The sequence below is a fragment of the Aethalodelphis obliquidens genome, unplaced genomic scaffold, assembly GCF_003676395.1.
Source record: "Aethalodelphis obliquidens isolate GAN/ISIS:26980383/991018 unplaced genomic scaffold, ASM367639v1 scaffold3171, whole genome shotgun sequence".
Classification (NCBI taxonomy): domain Eukaryota; kingdom Metazoa; phylum Chordata; class Mammalia; order Artiodactyla; family Delphinidae; genus Aethalodelphis; species Aethalodelphis obliquidens.
In genome coordinates, this window is record NW_020841074.1 from 1 (window position 1) to 2,192 (window position 2,192).

The 2,192-nt window shown below is 33.4% G+C and overlaps 1 protein-coding gene across 1 annotated transcript; it reads left to right on the forward strand.

Moving 5' to 3' along the window:
* The first annotated feature begins 430 nt into the window (after positions 1-430).
* Positions 431-2,186, forward strand: LOC113617222 (natural killer cells antigen CD94-like). Its single transcript, XM_027100476.1, is given in 3 exon segments — positions 431-1,134; positions 1,137-1,204; positions 1,978-2,186. Coding segments are annotated over 3 exon segments (291 nt in total). The 5' UTR covers positions 431-1,019; the 3' UTR covers positions 2,086-2,186.
* Positions 2,187-2,192: the final 6 nt, after the last annotated feature.

Sequence of the window (2,192 nt, forward strand, 5' to 3'; positions counted from 1 at the left end):
AACCAGTGAACGTCAGCTCAAAGATATTTTTAAACATATCTTTTCCTAAATGATGTCTCATCATCTTCTGTGTTCATATAGCACTTCATTCATATCTTTTTTCCCTCAGCGTTTTTCCAACTTTATTGAGATATAATTGACATATGACATCGTGGAAGTTTAAAGTGTACAATGATTCACTTATTACAATATTATTGCCACCATAGCATTAACTAACACCTCCATCATGTCACACAACTATCATGTCTTTTTGTGGTGAGAATGTTTAAGAAGCTCTCTTGTAGCAACTCTCCCAAGTATATAATACAGTACTGTTAACTCTAGTTATAATGATGCACAGTAGATCCCTAAAACTTAATCATCTTCTAAATGGAAGATCGTACCTTTTGACCAACAGCTCCCCATTTCCCCCACATCCCAGCCCCTGGTAGCCCATTCAACTCTACAATCTCAGCACCACTCATTTGACAAAGATTTGAGTGCCTACCACATAATATGACTTTTATCACTGAGGATGGTAAATGTTGAAGACACTATCACTAGTAAACTGGATGGTCAGACTTCAAGCTAAGTGCTTTATTAACTTCATTTTGAAATAAAATATCCAGAATTATTTTCTGACTCAGGAAATATGCTAAAATGCTTTCCTCCTTTAAATATCTCTTTTATCTAGTTCACTTTTAATTACACAGCAGAGATCAACTTCGGGTCACTTCCTCAAAAGAGGTTCTTCTAACCGCCCCCCATCCTATACTCTGCTACACAGTATTTTTACATACTGAATTTCTTGTGTATACTTACACAAATTATCATTAAATATAATTCATAAATGACTGAAATTTGTATAATTCTGTCTCTATCTCTAGACTATAATCTTCATGAGGAAGAAGGGTCATGTCTGAGTCATTCAGATTAATATCCCCTGAACTGTGGTGTATGCAGTAAATTCTCAAAGAATAGTTGTAGAAAAACATTAAATAACAAATGAGTAAATAGCACTGAACACAACGGAATCTCCAATGTCATCAAGTCACGTTTTGTTTTTTCTCTTAGGATCTGGCTGCTGTTCTTGCCGAGAAAAGTGGATTGGCTACCAATGCAGCTGTTACTTCATTTCTAGTGAATTAAAAACATGGAAAACAGTAGAAATTTTTGTGTTTCTCAGAATTCCAGTCTACTTCAGATACAAGACAGAAATGAACTGGCATGTATTTAATTCTGATTTTTCTACAATTTTTTTGACCTAGGAAAATATTATCTAAGTAAGCTGAATACTTTGATTCAAGTCTTTAATCAGATAGTAAATAGGCAGTTATATTTGAACTAATTTCCTACACTTTGAAACAGTCAAACAATCTACACAAAATTTCTCAAAGATTTACATTATAGGAATGTGACAGATAAAGTACAAGAAACTTTTTAGAGAGAATTCAAAGAATAAATAATAGATCATTATTTTTATTCAAAGGACTTTGAATTTTTAGTTCATTAATTGAATTTATATTTTTTTTGTAATTATATAGCTTTTGTTATCACTCTTGGAATGAATATGAAGAATATTATAAAACAATTACCCAACTCTTAAGAAAAAGTGAAAATTTTCTCTAGCTCCATGCAGAACCTGTGCTAAGATTTATCCCTCAAGATACTGTTGGTTTGGGATCAAATTTGATTGCTGATCCCCTGTGAAGGAAGTGTTCCATGAAAGCTCTAATTCCCTTTATGACGTTTTTCATTCTTTCAAGAAGTGAGATTTTGTGGTACGTTTTCCTCCATAAATGAATGGGCCTGATGAATGAGAACTATGAGGCATGTGGCTTGACTATACCTCCTAAATTAAAAGTTAAAAATGATTTTAGTTTGTATAATTGAAAAACTGAATCTGACTTTCTTAAAAGTCACTGACTTTCTTAAAAGTACCTGATCCCTAGAGTAGATTCAAAATAGATTAATATGTTGGTCTTTGTTTCCAAACAGCATTTTATGAACTCCATGTCCTATTCTTACTGGATTGGACTCTCTTACAGTGAAGAACATCATGCCTGGTTGTGGGAGGATAATTCTACTGTCTCCCAAGATCTGTAAGTTTCTGGCACTCAAAACCTTTTTCTGTTCTTTTTGAGTTTATCCTTAGATCTGATCAGAGAACGTAACATCCAGGAACACTGTAGGTAAGATATCCTGTTTAGGAC